We start from the raw sequence: 19,854 nt of genomic DNA, 5'->3' as shown, positions 1-19,854 counted from the left end.
GCGGAGACACAGTCTAGTCACTGCTGATCGCTAGTACAACGTCGATGTGCCGAAAGGTGTGGTGGGCCCTCAGCTGAGGCTTCAAATCGGAATTTGCTCCGCACTGAATCAACCAACGAGCATCGGAGCTAAATGTGGAACGGGCCTACTGCTTGTTTCGGATTTTGGGTGCCCTTCGCTAAGTCGCTTCCAGTTCCGAGTCACCTGTCTGCTGCGCTTGCATTTCGGCGGCACTGGAAGGAGCACCCAGCAGCCCTGGGTCCCCGCACGGCTTCTCCCGGTGAATAGCGAGGAGGTTACTATGTCTTGTACTGTTTCATTTAGAGCCGCCTGGTGCGCGTTGTTTGTTGGTTTATCCGTCGTTATGGGAAATGAGACTCCGGATGGAGTACACTTGCCTGCTCTTCGTGGATGACATTTCCCTTGCGCTTTCAAATCGTTGCACCCTGTTAAAAAAAAACCGTGTGACACCCATTTGGAGCGCGAATGCCAGTCCCGCGCAAGCATCGAATGCCACTCGATCCCGCAGTCCACCAACAACACACCTTTACACAGCCCACAAACAGACTCCACCAAATCACCCCTGCCCCCCCTTTACCAGCACCTCACTCCGGCTTCCTCGCCCTAAGCACGACACACGGCCACACGCCAAACATGACGCCGACGCCCCCCCACGCGCTCTCGACGTCCGTCCACCCCAGCCCCCCCCGCAGGCACTCTGCGTACCCGCCCACGTAGCCCGCCAGGTCGACGACCAGCACGTAGCCGCCGGGCCGGCAGCAGCGCGCCATCTCGCGCAGCGCGTGCCGGCGGCCCGCTCGGCCGACGTTGTGCACGGCCAGCGAGCTCGTCACGACGCCGAAGACGCCGTCGCGGAACGGCAGCGGCGCCGTGAAGCTCGCCGTGTGCAGGACGATCGGGCCACTGCTGCTGTTGCTGCTGGTCCTGCTGTCGTCGTCGTCACTGGGGGAGGGGAGAGGGGCAGCCAGAGAGGTCGTCGTCGTCGTCGTCCCGAGAAGACCGGCGGCGGCGGCGTTGGCCCAGGTTGCGGACGGCGCGTTGCCGGATTGGTCGGCGGTGCTGAAGATGTCGATGCCGTAGGCGGGAGAGGAGGGCGTGGTGGTGGTGGTGGTGGTGGTGGTGGTGGTGGTGGTAGTGGAGGGTAGGGCCGCCTTGCGCTGGGCGACCTTGAGCAGGACCATGCCTCGGCCGCAGCCGGCGTCGAGAGTCGGGTGCGTGAAGGCGTCGTCGGGGAGGGAGGAGAGGAGGGAGTCCCAGAGATCGTGCTTGCCCTTGAGAGTGGCGTAAAGCTGTGACGAACCCGTGTTCAATTGATTGGCGATTGAGATGAGGGTGGGTTTTGTGGAATTTTGTTCTCGCTATTGACTTACGTAGAGCGGGGAAAACGGGAGTGAGGATATGAGTCCAAGGGGGGAATCGACACCGTAGGAGGGCTTGCTGGGGATCGCAGGCTTAGTTGCGCTCCCGTTGATAGCGGCGATGTGGTCGAGTGGTGGTTGATTAGAGGAGTAGACGGAGGTCATGGTTGTGTTATGAATTTTTCCCTCTTTTTCTTGGTCTTTAGTGCAATCTTTGAGAATTTTTAAGCGGTGCAGCTGGCGTAGAGGCTAAAGGTATGAGCGATGAAGTGTTTGTATTATTCCTTTCCTTAGAGCCATTGACAGACATCTTTATAGCATTCCTATAATCCGCAGCATCAGCGCTACGACGGCATTCCAGTAAGAAGGAGGCGCGATGGAAGAGGCCAACTCAGTGGATTCGTAGAACAGGCAGCAGCATTACGGGTGGAACTCTAGAAATCCAGGCCGCGAATTTGCAGATTCGGCAGCTAACATGTGGCTACGTCTATTTTGAACTGTAATCAGCTGGATTCGCCGTCTGGTGGTCCGTGGTGTTGAGTGCCTTGCCTAATTTGGCATACCGTTCTTGGAACAGCCACAAAGCTTGGGCTTTAGCGGCCACGATGGGTGGCGCAGGCACTTTGTTTTGCGAATCCCAAAAGCTGCTGCCTGTTCGAACAAAGGTTGGTGCGTCTAGCATTGCAATATTCGCTTACAATAAAATATCCAGTAAAACTGATGGTGTCCTAAGACTTAGTAAATCAGCATCGCGACATGGACCATATTCCACGACATACCACGAAAAGTGGTTGACGAGCGGGTATGTAATAAGTGCCGGACACAAGTCCGCTCGACTACCAGCTGTGGTGTAGGTATTCCACGCGCCGCACGGCTCGTAGCTCATCCCGAGGGGGGGAAAAACCGGTATGGACTCTGAATGAGCTCATCCATCATATGAAAAGCATGTACTAGCATGCGATGATGGATCTCTTCTCGCGGCACGTGCGTTCGTCGGCACAAGAGGGCTGGTGAGATGATATGTTAGATTAACGGGTTTGACACAGGAAATCTCACTACAATATCAGACGTCTGACGACGCTCTATACTGTAGTGGATTAGTGGCCGCGACTCGCAACACCGTGGCGGCGGATTTGTTCGCGGAGGTCTCCGTGTTTCTTGGCTTTCTACTTCTTACTTTGTCATAGCTTTGACTGCTTCTAGCGTCGTTGTGATACCCTCGACGATCTGCACCACAAATGAAAGACACGGAGGAATTGCTCGGTTTGGTGGAGAGGCAGTCAGAAAAATCATACGCACGTCAGGAAAATGAAGCCATATTTCAGTCATAGATGGAGAGGAGTTGTAGAGCCTGGACACGAGTGTGTGGGGGTGCCGCAAAGTGATCTTTCCCAGGTTAAAATGGGGATTATACGTTGACATGGCCATGAGATTTCCAGAAGTGGAGAGGAGCTGCTCAGGACCGGGCCGCGAGCAGGGAAGCAGGGCCCATGACATCACTGGTGGGACCGGCAATCACTCCGCAGTCGACGGCTAGAACCTCACCAATGGCTTCTCAGCAGTCCAGAACGCGGCGGTGATGCAATGGACGGAGGGCTGCCGCGCCAATCCCGCTGGAGTGTCCAGAGATCAAGGAGAACATCGAGATGTCCAGCTCTCTCGGACGCCCTGATCAGGCTAGGGTGAACCACGCCGGCGGCTCGGGCTGGACCCCATGCACATGCGTGAGGGGAAAGTGCCATCTGCCGCTGGCACTCAAACATGCCCTGGACAAGTGCCATGTGCTAGATCCGACGTGAGCAGATAGTTTTTGAGCGCGAGCAAGCGAGTCAAGGGCGACGCACCTGGAGCAAGGACGCGAGGGACCAGCTTGGCGGGCTTCGTCGCTGCTGATTGTCTGAGGCGGAGATGAGTGATTACGAGCGGCTGGTGTCGAAGATGGCAGGCAGCGGATGAGGCATTGGGATGACATCACGGGCTAACGCGGAGAAGCAAGCCCGGCTTCGATGCCCGCGCGCATGGCGGAAAGTGGAATCGCTGTTGCGTGCAGAGGGGATTTGCCGATGTCGATAGAGCAACAGTCTCACACGAAGACAAAGGCGTGACCCGGCGGAGCGGCGCCGGACGTGTTTCCGACCCAACACAGGCGCAGATCTCGAGAGGGAGATTGTGGCCATCGGCGATGCCAGCGGCGTCGGGGTTAGGGGAGGGCTGGACCGCGACCCGGTCGCGTGGCTTGGGCTGCAGAAGGGAATCGAAGATTGCGATGCTAGGCCGGGGCCAGAAACATGGGTTGGCGGTACCGCAGTCGTCTGACGGCTGGCATCGATCTTCGATGCGGCATTGGCGAGAGCAGACGCGCAGCGCAACGGCGATCGCCCATTGGAGTGTGTCGCAGCGCGCAGCAGATCTGGCTGATCTCGCCACCGCCGCTGCTGGAGAGGGCCAGATCCGGGGATGCAGCGCGCCCCTTGCCATTGCTGCCGTCATGGCGCGCGTCTTGGCGGCGAGCGCGCTAGCGCGGGCCTCTGCGGCGTCGTTCACGATCCGCCTGCGCAGCTTCGATGGCGACGCCCGGCGCCCCGAGTAATTGATCGTCTCCTTGCCCATCGACGAACGGCCGCTGGCGGGCCTCGACGGGCAGCGAGACTGCGCGTCCACTGCCCTGCCCACCGCGGCTCGCCGCCCCGCTGCCGACTCTCGTCAACCCAGCACGCGCGACACGACCTGAAGACGCACCGCTGCCTGCGGCTGCCAGCTCGTCCATCTCAGTCTCCCTGCCCGCCCGAGCCAGCGCTTGCAACTCCTCGTCGTCCTCGCGCCCATCAATGCTCCGCCGCTCCAGCTCCTCTCCGCTCCCAGGCCTGTCCCGCTGCGAGTCCATGTCGTCGCCCCGGCCGCCCGTTACTTGACATCCACCACCGCGCAGCCAGCCTGCACCCACCACGCGCACCGCGCCCCGCCGTCCACGCCCGCCCACGCCCGCCCGAGCGCTCACAGCCTCCCGCCGCCGCCTCTCCACGCGTGTCTATGGCCCGTGTCGCCTGCTGACTGGGCCGTTCTTCTTCGCTTCTTCGCTCTGCAACAATTGCTCTTTTTTTAAAGTTTTAGTGTCCCGGGTCTGGACCAAGCCACACTTTTGCCGACCCATCCTTACTGCTTTTGTATCCATTTCCATCTGTACCACCGCCTGCCTCCGCCGCGACAGCGACGCGACGCCGCTCCATCCTGGCTGTCACGCGCTGTCGTGCTGCTGCGCCGCCCTATAGCCGCCAGCGTCGACGAGAGCCCTGGCCGCCGAGCCCGAGCCCTGGCCGCCCGGCCTTTTCCGCTCGAAAACCCCATCATTCCTCGCTCCGCCCATCCTCCCCTTCTGATTTCTTCATGACCGACCTGCGCCAGAAGCTGGAGCAACTGGGTCTGTCGCAGTACCTCGACGTCTTCGTCACCGAAGGCTTCGACACATGGGAGACGGTCTTGGACATCAGAGAATCCGACCTGTAAGCCCACCCGTGCCAAGCATGCTCCCCGAAATGCTCACCTTCGTCCCGACAGCGATTCTCTCAATGTCAAGCTCGGCCACCGAAGGGTACGCCTCCACCCATCCCCGTCTCCCCGTGCCCCGCTAACCCGGCACAGAAACTCCAGCGTGCAATTGCCGAGACCAGAGGCATCCCGCTTGAAAGACTTGACCGTGCGGTCCCTCATCTGCACGCCGCCTCGAGCGTCGACGGCTCCTACCGCAGCGATGACTCGGCCTCGGAGACCAGGTCGCTCAACCACCACAAGCGGACCGAGCCTCCTTCGGCCAACACCGGCGGCACCACCAAGCGCAAGTATCGTCGTCATCCCAAGGTGAGCGCCCTCGCTGTCTTGTGCCGATTGCAGCTGACCGTCACCCCAGCCCGACGAGAACGCGCCAGAGCGCCCAGCATCAGCCTATGTGATCTTTTCGAACCGTACGTGGTTTGTTCCACGTGACCAATCAATCGCGCTGACTCGCATGCAGAGACGAGAGAGTCCCTGAAAGGACAGGAGCTGAGTTTTACCGAGATCGCCAAACTTGTAGGTGAACGGTGGCAGACTCTCTCGCCTGGGGCACGGGAGGCTTGTGAACGCCAAGCAGCCGCTGCCAAGGAAAAGTACTATGCCGAGCTTGCGGAGTACAAGAAAACCCCCGAGTATGCCCAGTATCAAGAATATCTGGCCGAATTCAGAGCCAAGCATAACCAGCAGCAATCTGGTCAGCCCTTGAAGTCCCATCATGTACCAATGACGCTCCCACTAACCGCTTCGCATGAAGGCAAGCGAACCAAAGTTGAGCCTGAGACCAGTATCAATGCCCGAAGCAGTAGCAATGAAAATATCGACAAGTCCCACCGCAGAGTATCCGACGCTCACTTTAGCCAACCCCCTCCTCTTGTCCATAATCGGTCTGGCTCCAGCCCGCCCCCGGGCTCTCATCGTGCTGGAGGACGCATGCTAGGTTCTGAATCGACTTCTCCTGCAGCTTACTCATTTTCCGGGGTCAATTCCCCTAGGATTGCCGGGCAATACTCTCCCCTGTCAGCCTCGCCCACATCGGCCACGGCGTTCCGAGAGCCAGACTTCGCTCACCAGGCCCAACCAATCGATTCACGGGAACGCCTTCAGGACCCCCTTTACGCGACAACCCACGGATTCGGCGTCTCCAACAGCAGCGGCACCCCGCTGGCGACTGTCCCTTCCACTTCCTCGCTCTATTCGACCCACGCTCCCAGCGACCGCGACCTGTCATCCCGACGTCTCCAGCGCGAACCCTCTTCGATACCCTCTCTGGTCCATGAGGATACCAACACCACTAACCAATCGTCCGACAGCGGCGGCTATGCTCCCAGCCTCAGCAACAATCCCCCCAGCGCACCTTACACCGGCTCGCTTCTTCCACTTGCGGATTCACAGAAAGCACACCGATTGTTACCGCAGCCTGTACCGTCGTCGCTATCAATGGTACCATCTCCGTTCGATCAGCGACCGGGTCTACCACCACAACCACCAACAAAATTCCCACCAGCACAGCCCCCACAGCCTGATCCGCGACAGACGTCGTCTTTGGCCGTGTTATTACGAGCAGGAGAACTGGCGCGAGACCGCGACACCGACCCCCTCGGAGGAAAAGAAAATCCACTGTAATCCGGATCACAGGATTTTTTCTTTCGCTTCATGAAATTTGCATACAACATGGCCGATGTTCCCCTTTCGGCTTTGCGGCGCCCGGTCCTTTTGTCTGTCGCGGCAGTCAAACGACCCAGGCGTAGCTGCCGGAGTAGGGACCAAATCATATTCGGGCATCGGCCACACTAATGAAACGTATTTTTCGTACGCAATCACGACACCCCTCGTCTCATCAGCACGTCACGGAAGCCCCCACTGCGCTTTGCGGGGGCCCAAACGGTCTAAAAATTTCAGGAGCATCATTTATCGTTCGGCGCATTATTGGGATGGCCTCCGTGTCCCCGAGCTTTATAAAACGTCTTCTAGCGGAAAGCCGGGGATGGCCATCCCAGGGAGAACACATTATTTTAGTTTACACACAAAGGGGCCTTTTTGGGTTTCTTTTGAATTGCAGAATCAACCAGGTACATTTGTGGTTCTTTTGGATTGGCGTAGGTTTTTCTCTTTCCGGTCCCTTCTCGGTTCCTTGTGAAACGATAGGGTAAAGAATGGGAGTCATCTATTCCATGAACAGATTAATCACGCCGAAGCTCCGCGCAATGGGGGCTTCACAGGTTTGACGAAGGCTAGGGCTGGTCCAGAGACAAGACCAGGTAACATCAGCCCCGGCTCCGTCAAGCCGCAACGTCAAGCTTGAGTGTGACGAGGGGCGGTCTGTGCAGGCTCCAAAATGGGGGTCACAATGGTGAGCAGATGAGCTGCTGTAGAACTATGGCCAGGGGGAGGCGAAACGAACATCCATCCGGGAACGTGGATGGGAAAATCCCGGGATTCACCAGTTGAAGCACATGGTCAAGACAATTACCACTGGTGGAACCCAAGAAAGAGCCTCCCCTTTGGCTACGGAAGTTTCGAAGCGGTAGATCAGTTCTGCCCCCCTTTTGGGTCTTCTTTTGGGGCCCCTGTACGCGTGTTCTATGGTTTCTTGCAAGGTGCAGCCCTGCCTCCCTTGCTTCGAATACCTGTGACACTGCAGAGCATGGCTCGCTCTTCGGCCTACACACTTTTTTTTCGACTGCGTTTCTTTTTTATTTCTGCGGTCACTTTTTTTTTGTTCTTCACGCGGAGGCGGACTCCAGTACCGTCGATGGACAACGTCGATCCGGCCGATTCCTTACCGATTGGCCCTGGCATCTCGGCTTTCTACAAGATCGTCTCTTCCAAACATCTGGTTACAACAATTTTCCCTCTTCTAGGAGGATCTGCCGCTCACCATCACAACCACGTTATGCCATCACATGCCCCGACACTCTAGGGATTGATGATGAAACAACATTCGTGAAACAGGGCAAGCTTTGTGGCGATGGGCGGTCAAACTGTTTGATTTGCAAGGGACGAGGGTCGGACGGCGCTCGACTACACCATCATGACGTAACGCCTCGGGTTCTGGATTGCTTCATCGCCGCTTTTTCTTTCCTTTGTTCCGTCGTATCTTCTCTTTCGCCTTTTACCATTTTCGGCAACGGTCAACGCAACGCCCCCTCGATCTGCCGGCCGATGGCGCACCTCGCTACGTCCGCAAACTGCAAGAGACCGTTGGCACTAAATCCGCCACGCTTGCGCCCCGGCCCACCCTCTCCCCGGCCGGCTCTTCCTTCGCCTCATGTCCGGACCCCGGGTGGCTTTCTCTCTCTAGGCGACCCCGCGGTCCTTGCCACCCGTCCGATGCGGGCGAGAACGTCTCGGGCCGCCTGCCGGAATCTGGACCACAAAAGACCATTTTGATACCCGATGTCCTCAAGGAAAACCATGATGGGAACAAACAAACTGCCTAATCCTTACCATCGTAACTACATCGAGTACATATGGTATTTTTCTTTTGCCCACCTGCTGACAACCTCGGTGGCGTTCTCACCCACTTTTCCTCGCTCTTGGCCCGACATGGGCCCTTCAGTGATCAGAGAAGCTGCTCGGCACGATCCCTTCTCGACGTTCCTCCGCCGTATTTCAAATTCGTTCTGCATTAGTTTCGACGCCCTGCAGCCGCCGCACCCGCTGGCTTCACCCCTCCCCCTGCTTTCCCTCCCCCCCGGCGACTTTCTGGACCTGCTACCGCCAAACCTTTCCACCGGACAATTGGCACCATTAATTTGCCATCTAGCTACTACCACGTGGGGTTACGCCAAAAATACCATCTCCCACGAGCCGGAGTTTCTGGACCCCTCCTCTCGCCCCCGGCCCCTTGCTTCGGCTGCACCCGTGCCTCTTTGACCCTTTGCACTTGTTGCACGTTGTGCGGCAGTCTTCCCATTTGGTACGCTAGGGTGTCAAATAGCGAGGGGCGTTACAAGGTTCGCGTGGCAATGTTTGCGGGGGGAGGTTTTCTCCATGGCAGATGCGAATGCAAGGGGGCCTTTGGGTTCTTGGGGTCGAAGAAAGTTGGGAAATTGGGATCTGGGTGATGCGTCTGGGGACATTGCGGCATGATCGTCATCGTTCTAGGAGGGATTGTGTGGAGACACTGAGAAAAAGAAAAAGGTGGAGATTAAGGTGGTGACTTTGCGGGAGGGTGGGCAGAAGAGATGGCCGATCCGTCTGAGAGACTGGCTTTAGGCTTATTCAATTGTATTTTCTTTTCGTTTTCTATCTATTCTCGTCATTATTCCTTTCTCATTCAAAACCAGAAAAGCAACAATATGGGAGTGGTGGACGCAGGTACGACCTGATGCCTCAGGGTATTTTGGTCAACTTTTATCTTTTGATTTTTGTTTTCTTTCTAATATTATTTCGCGTTCCAACGTTCTGTCGTCTTTTTTTTTCCCTTCTTCTTTTCTTGTCGCACGATTCTCTCAATATCATCGGCGGCGTTTCTGCAGAGAAACCAGGTACTGCTGTGTCTTATTTGGTGGCCGCTCATCTGCTATTTGTTGGTGGTTGTGGCTGGGAGCAAAAAAAAAACATAAAACCACCTGAAAGAAGGGAGACTGCATGGTTTTCATATACCCCTCTTCGGCTCGCGCATTTCAGTTCAGTCCTTTTTCCCCAGGTATCGCAGGGTTATTGGGAGGCTATTTGGCATGTTGAGCCCCTTCTTTTCCTGGCTTTTTCGGATTTTCTCTGTCCTCGGCTGCTTGTTTGTTGGTGGTTGTTGGGCGTTGTATGTTGGTCGTTGTGGTGGGATGTCTTCACGCGGCTTTCAGGTAGATGTTGTCATGAACAAACAGCTCGTGGCCAGGGTAATCGAGGGAGCGGGAGTAATGTAGAGCAGCTCAATTATCTACTAGAGACATGTTACTATCTAGATTATCATGTTTAAGGCTCTTTTCATTGGTCAGAAAATTGTTCGGCATTTTCTTTTGCTCCACAGAAGGCCAAGGCCGTTCGTTCTCGCTTCCGAAAACCGATCTCCAATAACATTGCAAATCCTCGGAACTAGGTTAACACGGCACAACACTGGGCGTGCAACATGGGCAGGTTGCAAAGCACCTACCGGTACGGAACGAGTCCCCCGAAGCAATAAAGTGATAGGCAGGGCGCATTGCCTCAAACCCTCGCGCTCGCGCCCAGGGCATTGGCCAGGAAAAGACGGAGGCGGCGGCTGCATGCTAATGCAGGGAGCTTCGGTCATGGGTTAGCAAGAGACAGAGGACCAGAAAAGAACGCGCGGATAAGCCATGCATGCATTGCAGTAGCGCCGATGCCCTGCGCCTTCGTCACCCCATCATCCCGTCTCCCCCGCTTCGGCTCGTGGGTCTGGAACTTTTTGCTTTAATGCTACTTTCCGACGTCGGCTCGCCTGTGGAACACGCGTACGTTCTTGTTCCCTACTGGAAGGAGGGCGGATGGTAATTCGGAGTGGAGGGACTCCATCGAACGTGCTGCACCTGTCGTTTAGTATTCTCCACTCTTGCAAACGGATGGATGGTCGTCGAATGGATCTGCGATGGGAATGTGCGGTGTGGGATTCCGCAGGAAGTCTAGATCCGTGCTCTCCCATGTATACCGACTGTATTGGCGGGCCGCATCTTCGATGACAGGAACCAACAAGGCAACCCAGAAAGAGGGCCGATGCAGTTTGTGTGTATTGGGGGCCGTTTCGCCTCATGCGATGGCCGTCATTGGGATCAGCACCAACGGGCTCGAAAATTAAGGTGGGTGGTGCGATGTTCCCCCATTACCCATTGAAGGCCAACATGAGGTGCCGCAGGGCTAAACCATGGTGGAGAGGCGGAGGTAGGGACCGCGTCCGCCGTCGACAAGGTGCGAGCTGGTCAACTGCAACGATCGGGCGATTCGGCGCGCATTGTGCAGCAGACGAAAGCATTGGCGGGCAGGCAAAGAACAAACACAGTCATGTACAATACCTGCAAGACAGGGAAGACGCCGGTTCGTCAGGCGGTGGGAAATCAGATGAGAGGTTGGATCTATTGATTACGGTCCGTAGCACGGCCGTTTTATTTTGTTTTCCTGTGTTCCTTTGGCCGGCAGGGGCGCTAGCCGATTGTACATCAGGCCATTCTTACCTCTGCTGCTGGGATTGTGTGGCCTCGGGCGGTCGTGCTGTGATTCCCTAGGGCCAGACATCGGAATGTCTGCCGGCAAATGGGGTTTCGGCGTCGGAATCTCGATAGCACAATGGTCTGCGGTCTGCGATCTCGATCGGAGAAGAAGTGATATGGAGGTTGCGGTCTGTTCGCAATTGGGTGCAACGGCGGCCCGGATCAGGGCTCGGGCTTCCCAATCCAGGCGCGCCGGGTTCGCTTTGGGAAGGAAGTTGGTGGTGCTGTATTGAGTGCTGGTGATTGCTGATGCTCGGTTGCCACCTGCCTGCAATTGCGCCAGCGGCTATTTGCTGTTGTGCCACCTCTGGTTGGTGGTCGCTAAAGCATCGCAAAACTCGATGCCCGTGGATGCGGGCGACACGGTGGCCGCCTGGTGGCCGCAGCGGGCGCATGAGCACGGCGTGCGCTGGGAGCACAAAATCCCAGCCAGAGTCGCAAAGATCACGCCGCAGCACGAGACCAGGCCGTTGAGCAATCGATGTCCGAGATTTCTCAGTCAATCAGTGCCGTCCAGGTGGCCCTCTCAGCTCTCGGCGCGACACCATCGTGTCCGTCTTCAGTCACTCTTGCGTTGGACGAGGAGGGTGCTGTGAGGTCTGCAAAATTGCCTATTCCTGCCACGCTCGCACGCAGCAGCGGGCGAAAATTTCCCTTGCCGCCTACCTCCCCCCGCTCCCTGTCGGCTGCTGACGGGCCAGGCGACCCGCTAATTCGCATAGTACTCGTACGATTGTTATCGGCCGTCGGTGGAGAAGCTTTTGGCTTTGTGCGCGCTGAGCGATGCGCAGCGGGGATGCCTGGCCTTAGCATGGGGCTCTTGTGACGCAGGTGCGCCTTCGGATGAGAGGCGTCGCTGCCCGCCTCCGCAATGCCAGCCCAGCCGCGTGCCTGGATGCCTGACTATCCGCAAGGGAGCGTGGCTGATGACCGCATGCCCGCCAGCTCCCTATCAACAACTCCTCACCTTCGAGAGCTGCTTGCGGCTACTGCTGAGGTTGTTGCTCCCGCTCCCGCCATGACGGCATTTCCGCTGCGAACGCTTTCCGCCCGCCCGTGCTTTCCTCCCGCCGCGCTTTCCCTGATGACATCAGCGCCCGGCTAATTCAATTTGAGAGCGGCTGCGCCTGCCTATACCCTGCTATAGGCGTCAGGAACAGGTCCAGCAACTGCTTCCGCAATCCCCATCGATCATGCTTCTCTCGCCTTGACACCAGACTTGCACGTCGAGCTTTCACGCCATTGCTACTACAAGTCATCATCAACATCACGCTGCGTCTTCCTGTCCCAATTGAAGCCGCAATCCCGCGTCGTCCCCCCCAACAATACACCATGTCGCAACCTACGCCCGGCGACCTGGTGCGCCTGCGCATCCTCACCACGACGGACCTTCCGCCGCATCCGTCGATCAAGCCGACGTCGCCGCACAACGTCGACCTGTTCAATTTCTTACAGACGGTACTGGACGAGGGCGTCGCATTCGCCGACGAGTACGTTCCGCAGACGTTCAATAAGGGGCGCGTGAAGGAGTCGCCGCCCGCCGTGGCAAAGGTGCACCAACTGTCGCGCGACATCAAGGTTGGTTCCGACGGCAAGACGACAACGGAATCGTGGTTCGCGCGCGAGAGCGTGCATCAGAACGTCAGCGAGCAGGGCACCGCGACCTTCGCCGAGTTCGACAACGGGCTGCGGGTCGAGCATTCAAAGCACGAAATGGAATACACGCCCTCGGTCTTCGACGCCCACAGGGTGGCCGATTGGAACGAGCTGATTGCGGTGAGAGGCGGGAACGTGCCGGGCGGGTACGAGGAGGTCACCATGAGTGGTGAGTTTTTTTTTTTTTTTTTTTCAGATTGGATTATTGAGGAGGGGTTTCTTTTTTCCCCTCTTTTTTGGGGGGTGCCTGAAGATTGGCTAAGAGACGCCATCACTGCAGTCTACGAAATGTGCCACCAGATGCCGCCGCCGCTTACGAACCGCGTTTTCCCTGTTGTCGTTGTCACCGCCAAGACTAGCCCGGACTCGTTCGTTGTGGTTCAGATTCCGGTTGATCTGACGGATTTCCCTGACGGCGACGTGCTGTATGCCAATGGCCGGAACAAGCGCGATGCAGATCCGGGCCTCACGAGGAAGAAGATTACGCGAGGGATGTATGTGTCTGTTGAGCGGGTCAAGATCATGGAGACTGGGGATGTCAAGTGGATGATGGCGACAGCAAGCGATGCGAAGGGCTATTTGCCCATGATTGTGCAAAAGCAAGGCGTACCCGGTGCTGTGCTCAAGGATGTGGGATTGTTCATTAAATGGACGATGGACAAGAGGAGCTCGGGAGAAGCCGCACAGACGTGAGAGGTCTTAGATGCCATGCATCCAGCGACGCACTTTGCAGCAGCTGTGGGATGAGACAGGTGATTTCCTTATTCTTTGCTTTCGAGATACCACTGGTCGTTTTTTTTAGGGGGCTGATGGAAATTTGGCGAGGGCGCTGAGCGTCTTGCTGCCTCTTTATCTGGACCTGGCCGGTCCTCGAATCGATTGATTACCAAAAGCTTCAGACGTGTCGTTGATGTGCAACTAGGATGACAGTCAAGCTCACCGCACGGTGGACCCTGATCGACGTCTTGACTCGATTGGGCTTCTGTATCTGATTCGGGGTTCTCTTCGGGTTCTGCCGCGCCCAAGTCGTGTTTCTGAGCGGAAAAAAGAATCGCCTGCCTCTGGGCAGCAACAACTGCGATATTGAGGTCTAAGTATAGCAGAATCGCTGGCTGCGCCCCGGTTACGTGTCGATCCCGGAACGTGGCGCGGAGCTAGCCGGCATTCGCTTCTTGGCTGCAGTTCAGCCTCACATGCACCATCCACCTGAGCAAACTGCCCACTTCTCATCGTTTCCCAGTCATCGCATATTTTAGCGCGCGCCAGCGATATCTATACGCCGTCGATTCCCAGCCTCTTTGTTGCTTTCCCACGTTCTACTGCGCTACCAAGTTTGCAGTCTCGAGACTCGTTGATGCCCCGCACATGACGAGTCCCTGAAACGCTGCGGAGACACGAGCAAGACATGCCGAGTGAACGCGTTCAGCATGCCTACGGGCTGATCCAGAAGACGCTTCAGCAGTCCGGAATCATACATGGGACCTCAAAACAGCATCAGGGAAGCGGTAAGTCGTTGGACTATCACGCAGTCACTCTCGCGCCCTTCTTAACCATGCGCGCCCAGACCCGAATCCGTATGGATACTCAAATGTATCCCAGCAGACTTCATGGCAGCAAGCCGGGCCGCCTCCGCCTCCGCCCGCGTCAGGCTATAGCCAGAACGCATACGGATCGATGCCGGGAGGATCACTCGCTGCACCCGGTCCACCTGCCCCGGTACTGTTGTCTGATGTTGCAGCCTGCGGACTTTATGCTAACAAGGTGGTTTCTCTATCTTTATAGCCTCTGGTGACTCCAACTCAAGTCACGTACAATAGCCCGCCGATTCCTCCACCATACGGACCCTTGAATTCTCAGTCGTGGACGACGGCCCCTCAGAGTCATGCCGGCACAGCTACGATTACTTCTTCCTATGCATCCGCACATGCTCCGACGCCACAGCAGACGCAAGGTTTCCAGTCGATGTTCCCTCCCCCGCCTCCACTTCCTCCCAAGCCTCAAGACTATAGCGTCCACCCTCCACCTCTTCCACCCCGTCCCGGAACCCAAGGCCCCCCAACAGATCAGTCTTCAGCCTGGTCGCGCCCGCAGGTCCAAACGGTTCAAAGCACGCCCAGTTTTCAGAGCCCTCCACCAACTGCCCACCACATCTACCGAAAGTACGGTCATGTTCTACAGGACGCGTCTGGGACACCCACGAACGCCTTCCAACCTCCAAGCGCCCTGCAGAATCAAACCCCTACAGCTCCTCTCCCCCCTCCTCCGCCCCAACAGGCATGGCAGCAGCATAATCAAGGCAACTACCAGAACATCTACACGACCACCCCCCAGCAGCAGACATGGCAGGCGCCAGCTGCGCATCAGCAAACACCCGTCTCTCCTGTGCAGCATGACCAACAACTGTACGCTACCACCCATACTCCTGTCAATCAGTCTTACCCCCCACCACCCCAGGTGTTCCAGTCCCCTGCCCAGCAGACGCCCTTGAAAGTACCCTCCGTCAGTCCGCCACCATACAACTGGGCTCAGCCTCCGCCCATGCAACCCGGCCCTGCACCTTCAGACTACTTCCAACATTCGACAACGCCCCAGCCGTATTTCCAAAGGCCGCCCTCCCTGGGCAACAACCCGTACCAGAGGCCAGCTTCGCTGGGAAACAACCCGTATAACCCGCCAGTGTCACCTCCCATCCCCACCGTCTCGCCCCTGGTTAGCCGTCAGGGATCGGTCAATTCACAGCAAGGCGCGCGTGATCGTCACGACACGGTCTCGAGTATATCGACAACAGCAGCACACGAGCGGCATGATACGTTCTCTACCGTTTCGACGCTTGGGGAACGACCGGCGACGCCAAAGGCTGAGCCTCAGTCTGAGGCCGTTGGCGGGGTCAGTGGTCAGCGTATTCAGCCTACCGGTGCTGGTGCGACCACAGCAGCCGGGACTTCGGCTTCGGCACTCGGGTTTGGAGGGCCGGGAGGTTGGGAGTACTACGATGCGCCGGGGGAAGAGGACGAGGAGGAAGAGGAAGTGGCTGTGGGTAAGAGTGAGGCGAAAGACCAATTCAAAGCGGTGGAGCACGACCCCGTTTCGCCCGTGGAGCTGCCAAGTGACCCGGCACCTTTTGCGATGAAGCCGCCAGCTGCAGCGGAAACGAAGAGCGACGACGCAGGCGAGAATGCCATTTTCGAGTTGCCTGCCGATTTTGTCATGGAACCCAGTGTCAAGCCGGAAGTTTCTGCAGACCAAAGTAAGGAGGGGATGGCCGGGCAGGACGCGACTATCGTTCTGCCCAAACCCAGCACACGATACAATAGGATTCCACGGCCTCAGGACCTCATCCCGGATCTTGGACCGTGGTATGCCAGTTCTCTTGAGCGGTTCATCTCGATGCTGAAGACGGAGGCGCATGCTGCTTCAGATGAGCAGAGAGCGGCTGCATTCATGGAATTTGTGGCTACGGAATCGAAGCTAAGAGGTATTCCGTACTATACACAGCCTCCTGGTGATGATGTACAGCGATCTGTGAACAATGGAGAGAAAAGGCCGAAATTACCTTTGGAGATCCCGCCCTCGGATGCGGCGACTGAGATGGAAATCCAATACAGTCCTGGCGGCCGACCAGTTTGGCGTCCTAAACTGAAGGATCGCCAGAACTCAGACGAGGCAAAGACAACAGTGCCCGGAGAGAACCAACAACAAGCCTACAAGCCATTCAGACAGGGCCAATCCACTACCGACGGCGAAGGGTCCAGCCAACCGGCAGTTCCCACCCCCACCGGCTTACCCAGCGAGCAGACCGGCCCGGCCACTGCAATTCAGCAAGCTCAGTACAAGCCTTACACTCCCAGCACTCCGGCCGCTGAGGCCATTCGTAGGGATAGTTTGCCGCGTAGGGACAGTTTTCCCCGCAGTGACAGCTTCCCGCACCGTTCGTCGGTCTCATCGCCAATCAGACAGGAGCACACCGAGACGTTCTTCCCGGCCCCTCTCGCGCTGCACAGCAAAAAGGACCAAGCCACTTCCAGTTCCAGTTCCAGTTCCACACCGAAGCCTGTTCCATCCATCACAGCGCCACCACCCGACGAGGTGTCGACGCCCGAAACTTCGCTCCCGTACCCAACGACGCCGTCCCACACCCCGCCGCCGCCACAGCCCCCAGCGCTCGGCACGAAGCCAACTCTGTCAAGCCTCACGCCCGCACCGCTCGCACTATCGACGGTGGCACCACCACCGCCGCCACCGACGGGCGCCGCGCGCCTCAGAGCGCTGCTCGCAAACTTCAAGCCATCCTCGTCGTCCGCCGAAACCACGACGCAGATCGTCACCACCCTCTCCGCGCTCCCGCCGCTCGACGCCACTAAAGCGCACATCGCCGGGCTCAACGCCTCCTTCGACGGCTCGTCGCCGCCCGCGGCGCCGGCGGCGCGGCAGGCGCGCGTGCTGTACGACGAGCTGGCGGCCGAGCGCGGCGAGCAGCAGGTCCTCAACGACATGGCGTTCGAGGCCAACGAGATCACGTACCCGCAGCTGCTAGGCCGCGACGAGGCGCTAAAGAAGGAGGACGCCGAGAAGGTGGCGGCGCGCGCCGCGGGCCTGATGGACGCCGCGGGCAAACGGTACCGGGCGTGGGAGGAAGCTGTCTTCGCGGGCGTGTACGGGAGGGTGAGGGAGGAGGTCGGGGCGGGCGTGGAGGGGTTGGCGGTCGTGGAGGACGTCGGGGCCGAGGCTGTGAAGGCGTTGGAGGGGGAAGAAGAGCACCAACAAGCCCCAGTTGCTGCTGCTCCTGGTAGCGGACTCGTCAAGATCAATGCCCGGACGGGAGAGGTCATCACGGTCGACGGCCTTGGGTCCGCAACCGCGGCAGCAAAACCATCGCACCCTGACCCCGCTGCTCCTACCTCTTCCGCCGCCGCCGCCAATGTTGCTCAGACTCTCTCCGCCCTGACGACCCTCACGACGTCCGCCCGCGCCCTGCTCACCCTGCACGCCCACATCTCGGCCCGGCACGCGCTACTCGCCGCCACCGTCGCCGACCGCGACGCCCGCTACGCGGCAGCCGAGACGGCGCCACTCGAGTTCCTGGTCGCGTTCGACGAGTGTGAGAACCCGCATTCCACCACCGCCAGCAGCGGCAAGAAAGCGGCAGCAGCAGACAAAAAAGAAGGAGACGACGCGGGCGACGCAGCCGACGCCGACGCCGACGCGCGCAAGAAGCTGCTCGACCTACGCAAGCACTTCACGGCGGCGCGGCTCGGGGCGGCGGCGCGGGCGGCAGCCGACGAGGAGGTGCGGGCGCGGCAGACGTGGCAGCGCGTCGAGGGGTGGATGGCGGCGGGGCTGGCGGCCGTGGCGAAGGCGGTCGAGGCCGTCGGCGCCGCGGCGAGGCAGGTCGAGGCCAACGACGACCCCGACGGCGGTGTCGGCGTCGGCGGGCTGCTGGATCGCGCCGAGGCCGTCGTCGGCGAGCTGGCGCGCCGCGCGCAGGAGCTGGTCCGCTGCTTCCACGAGGCCGAGGTGCTGCTGAACGAGGCCGAGTTTGCCGTCAGCGTCGAGGAGGCGAGGGCCGCCGTGTTCGAGAAGGCGGTGGCGAGGGGGGATGGGCCTGCGGGCTGGGGTGGGTGGGAGGAGGAGGCTAGGGTCGTGGTGGGGAAGTTGGAGGAGGAGAGAAGGAACGAGGATGGCGTGCTGAAGGAGGAGTTGGAGTCACGGTTGCGGGTGATTGACACGGAGCAGAAGGCGAAGGCGATGGAGGTGGTGAGGAGAGTGAGGAAGAGGGTGGTTGGCAGGGAGGAGTTTGGAGACGAGGATCGGATCGTAGGGTGGGTGTCTTGAGAGACAGCCTATGTTTGGGTGTGGTTCAAAGTTCAAAGTATATCCTTTCGGTTTTACGATACTGTGGTTGCCACCGAACATCGTGTGCAGGAGGGAAATTTGTAATGGAAATATGTGCGGCTCTTCCGTTTCGTGTTGATGTGATGGAAATTTCGACTTCGAATGGAAATTGAGACGCGGAAGCTCTGCAGTAGAGGAGATGGAATAGCCGGTATTTCCCCGGACTGATGAATAATGATCTTTTCCTGAGACTCATGAGAGAGGTTGACAAGTCTCTGGAGCCACCATAAATAAAAGGGGGAGAACACACTAATAATTAAAATTACGCATTGCGGAGTCATGCAAAAGAACGCATGGATTCATCGTGTGCAAGCTCGCCGTTTCCATCTGCGTCTCGAGATGGTGGTGGGTACCTATAAGTCGCATGGACGTCACGTGGACCATCCCGCAGGTTGGCAAACGACAACACGGCTATGAATTTCCATTTCATTTTGCCTACTTGGCGGCTCGATGATCCTGGTTAGCCGGGGCAAACGCAGGCCCGGTCTACACGACGTGGAATAGCATGCGAAGATTTGTGGCGCAGCCTGCCAGGAGATGGACCTCGGATGCGAGCGTCGGGTGCCATGATGCCTCTCGGGTGGTCGATGGCGCGGGCTTGAGGCCAAGCAGTTCATGCGGCGGCAGTGGGGCCTTCTCCTCCGGGAATCAGCTGCATGAGGTTAGCAATGCAGGCGCATCTCTAGGGCGGGGCAGGTGTATGACCATGCAGATGTTGTTGCCATTGAGCAGAATCTTGGACAGTTTGGTCTGGTTTCCCTGGTAGTCGCTGTGGTGGTTGGTCGTGTTAGCACGTGAACGGCAGCATTGGAGCGGCACGGATGGATGCGTACAACTCGGTGACATCCTCGAGGACCATGTCTGGCGGGGCGTCAGCTACGGCACGGCCGGGCCTCATGTCAATGGATATACGTACTGACGTAGTCGTCGAAGCCGAGGAGGGTCCCGCTGAATTCTGGGGAAGGCTTAGTCAGGAGGGCAGTAGTACGAAGTGGAGGATTCTTGAGTACCCTTGTCGCCCTTCATGACGACCCAGATCTTGGAGCCGACGCACTTGTCGATCAACTCTGGCGGAAATGGTCAGCGGGGCGGGCAAGGGCGGGCGGGCGACAAACCCAGAGGGAGGAGTTGCGAGGCCATCTTTGCGAATGTTTGGTGCTGCTGGAGTGTGGAGGTTGATGGGAAGATTGGCAGCCGGCGGCTCGGCACGCGGA

General features: G+C 58.2%; 5 protein-coding genes across 5 annotated transcripts; 3 read left to right on the top strand and 2 right to left on the bottom strand.

The window, feature by feature from the left end:
* Positions 1–605: 605 nt before the first annotated feature.
* Positions 606–1,544, bottom strand: LTHEOB_2802 (uncharacterized protein; the record flags this gene model as incomplete). Its single annotated transcript, XM_035511655.1, has 2 exons — positions 606–1,310; positions 1,392–1,544. 2 exons carry the CDS (start codon positions 1,542–1,544, stop codon positions 606–608), a joined length of 858 nt encoding a protein of 285 aa, XP_035363528.1.
* A 3,219-nt stretch (positions 1,545–4,763) lies between these two features.
* On the top strand, positions 4,764–6,551 carry LTHEOB_2801 (High mobility group HMG1/HMG2; the record flags this gene model as incomplete). Its single annotated transcript, XM_035511654.1, has 6 exons — positions 4,764–4,879; positions 4,935–4,968; positions 5,019–5,234; positions 5,284–5,338; positions 5,389–5,622; positions 5,683–6,551. The coding sequence occupies 6 exons, from the start codon at positions 4,764–4,766 to the stop codon at positions 6,549–6,551; spliced, it is 1,524 nt and encodes a 507-aa protein (XP_035363527.1).
* A 5,873-nt stretch (positions 6,552–12,424) lies between these two features.
* Positions 12,425–13,441, top strand: LTHEOB_2800 (uncharacterized protein; the record flags this gene model as incomplete). Its single annotated transcript, XM_035511653.1, has 2 exons — positions 12,425–12,917; positions 13,029–13,441. The coding sequence occupies 2 exons, from the start codon at positions 12,425–12,427 to the stop codon at positions 13,439–13,441; spliced, it is 906 nt and encodes a 301-aa protein (XP_035363526.1).
* A 1,269-nt stretch (positions 13,442–14,710) lies between these two features.
* Positions 14,711–18,580, top strand: LTHEOB_2799 (Pou class transcription factor 2; the record flags this gene model as incomplete). The annotated part of the gene is made up of 1 exon (XM_035511650.1): positions 14,711–18,580. The coding sequence occupies one exon, from the start codon at positions 14,711–14,713 to the stop codon at positions 18,578–18,580; it is 3,870 nt and encodes a 1,289-aa protein (XP_035363525.1).
* Positions 18,581–19,253: 673 nt separating this feature from the next.
* LTHEOB_2798 (Small nuclear ribonucleoprotein) lies at positions 19,254–19,780 on the bottom strand (the record flags this gene model as incomplete). The annotated part of the gene is made up of 6 exons (XM_035511649.1): positions 19,254–19,292; positions 19,346–19,409; positions 19,474–19,501; positions 19,557–19,595; positions 19,651–19,707; positions 19,756–19,780. 6 exons carry the CDS (start codon positions 19,778–19,780, stop codon positions 19,254–19,256), a joined length of 252 nt encoding a protein of 83 aa, XP_035363524.1.
* Positions 19,781–19,854: the final 74 nt, after the last annotated feature.

Source organism: Lasiodiplodia theobromae, assembly GCF_012971845.1.
Source record: "Lasiodiplodia theobromae strain AM2As chromosome Unknown scaffold_7, whole genome shotgun sequence".
Lineage (NCBI taxonomy): Eukaryota > Fungi > Ascomycota > Dothideomycetes > Botryosphaeriales > Botryosphaeriaceae > Lasiodiplodia > Lasiodiplodia theobromae.
Note: the sequence above shows the minus strand (reverse complement) of the source record. Positions and strands in the feature narration are given on the sequence as shown.